General features: G+C 55.5%; 1 protein-coding gene across 1 annotated transcript; it reads left to right on the plus strand.

Annotated features, from left to right (window-relative positions):
- Window positions 1-114: 114 nt before the first annotated feature.
- Window positions 115-1,800, plus strand: DACRYDRAFT_112744 (uncharacterized protein; the record flags this gene model as incomplete). The annotated part of the gene is made up of 8 exons (XM_040769495.1): window positions 115-119; window positions 180-253; window positions 315-428; window positions 473-538; window positions 591-795; window positions 846-925; window positions 982-1,213; window positions 1,272-1,800. 8 exons carry the CDS (start codon window positions 115-117, stop codon window positions 1,798-1,800), a joined length of 1,305 nt encoding a protein of 434 aa, XP_040623356.1.
- Window positions 1,801-2,137: the final 337 nt, after the last annotated feature.

The following is a 2,137-nucleotide window of genomic DNA, read 5'->3' on the forward strand; positions in this document are numbered from 1 at the left end:
TATGGTCCCAAGGCGCGTCCCATCAACCACTCATTAGAATATGAACCGACAGGTAGCAGGAATGTCCAAAAGCATGTCGCAACCTCATCGCGCTCGCACTAGAAGGGTACTACGATGGAGTGATCTTCCACCGGTTTGTCCTGCCTTACATGCTGTATCCCTTTTCATGTCCGTTTCAGAGTCGTCCCGGGATTCTTGGTACAGACGGGTGACCGCACGGGCACGGGAAATGGCGGGGGATCATTCTTTGGAGGTAAGTGCTACCTGATCTACTTCATCATTCTTGCTTTGATTCACTACGTTTCCCCATGTAGAACCGTTCGAGAGCGAACCCCATCCACGTCTCCGATGGACCCACCGCGGCCTCGTAGGCTGCGCAAGCGGGGAAGGAACCAACACGAACGACTCGCAGTTCTTTATCACACTCGGTTCGGTATAACCCAGTCTGCTGACAGCTACTGAGACCGTGCAGATAGGGCGGATGAACTGCAAGGGAAGAACACGCTGTTTGGTCGGGTAGTGGGGGATACGACCTACAGTCCGTACTTTGTCGCCCATGCCGGTACTTTGAATGAACTAATCTCTATCAGATGTGCTCAAGATCGGACAACTCGAGATCGACAGCACCGGCCGGCCCACCTACCCGCCAAAGATAAACACGATCAAAGTCCTCTCCAATCCTTTCGATGACATCGTACCACGCATCACGGCTGCAGAGCGGGAAGCGCAAGCACGCGCGAAGAAGGAAGCAGTAAGGGCAAGAGAAGAGGAGAACAGGAGGAAGACGGCGAAGAAGTGAGTTTTTGTTGCGGTTGCAGAAAGGATCGAACCTGATCTTGTTGTAGGGATACCAAGTTGTTGTCTTTCGGTGCGGACGCAGAGGAGCCACCCAGCTTTAAGAAAAAGGTCATCGCCCGGCCTGACTGTACGTCTTGAGCTCCCCTCGCCAGCATATGCTGATGTTATGCGGCTGCATGCTAGTGATAGAAGACCCCTCCTCAACACAACAGCTCGCCATGCTTACCGGTCCATTTTCCACCACATCCAAACCAAAAACAGCCCCTCAACCGGCAGAAGAGGCAGACAAGCTGAGCTTGCCGAGCAAGCCCAACGCGGACGGGAAGGGGAAAGGGAAGAGGGATAGGGAAGTTGAGGAAGAAGTTGACGTGCTCAACATCCGGGCGAAACACGCAAAGGACCAAGCGGCAAAACGGTGAGTCCTTCCCCGTGCATAGTTCACCTGTGACTCCGCTGACACTGGATATGGTCAGGGAAGCACGCTCAGCCGAAGTACTCGCTCTCGAACGCAGCGTCCTCAGTCTCACGCGGAAACGTTCCCGTTCCCCCACCCCTCCGCACTCCAAGAAACCGAAAGGTCCCTCAGCGCTCGAGCAGGAACTGGCAAAGTACGAGTCGCACAGGGGTATGGGAGGACTGAATGTCAAACGTGTGGGGAAGGGGAGGAGGGAGGAGGGGGAGATGTTGAAGAGGTTGGAAAGGTTTCAGGGGAGGTTACATGCGTTTTTGCCTGAGGATGCTGGGCAGGAAGCAGCGGATGAGGTGCCTGCAGGAGAGAAGGCGCCTGCCCCGCCAGCAGAGGATGAAGACTCGGGGGAGGAGATGGATACGGATATTGCTTGGCTGGGGCATGCCCTGCGGTTTGAAAAAGGGAACGAGGAGACAAGGAGGGCGGAGGCGGAGTACGAGGTTATCGACCCACGCGCGAGGGCGAGGTGGGCGAAGGAGGAAAGGAGGGAGGAGAGGAGAAGAGGCGGCGGCGGCGGCGGGAGGAGGCGATAGTGGTTGATTTGAGGGATGTATGAGTGTTTATGAGCACGAGTTGGTGCGTCACACTCGCCTAGGCTGGTGCATCTTACTCGAATAGGCGCAGGTACGGAGGTGGTACACAGATGACAATTCATTCAATTTCAGGCATACAACCCATCAAACCAGATCCACTCTTCACAACTTCTCCTTCTGCACCACTTGCAGACTCGACATAGCGTTCATTTCTTGCCGCATTTGCACTGGCCGGCCTATGCGGGATGAGAGACGTGTATGGGAGTGGGGGAGTTGACGTACCGCGCAGCTGCAAGCATCGCCGCACTTGCAATCGTCGTTCCCGCAATGGGTGTTC

The sequence above is a fragment of the Dacryopinax primogenitus genome, assembly GCF_000292625.1.
Source record: "Dacryopinax primogenitus strain DJM-731 SS1 chromosome Unknown DACRYscaffold_89, whole genome shotgun sequence".
In the NCBI taxonomy this organism is placed as follows: domain Eukaryota; kingdom Fungi; phylum Basidiomycota; class Dacrymycetes; order Dacrymycetales; family Dacrymycetaceae; genus Dacryopinax; species Dacryopinax primogenitus.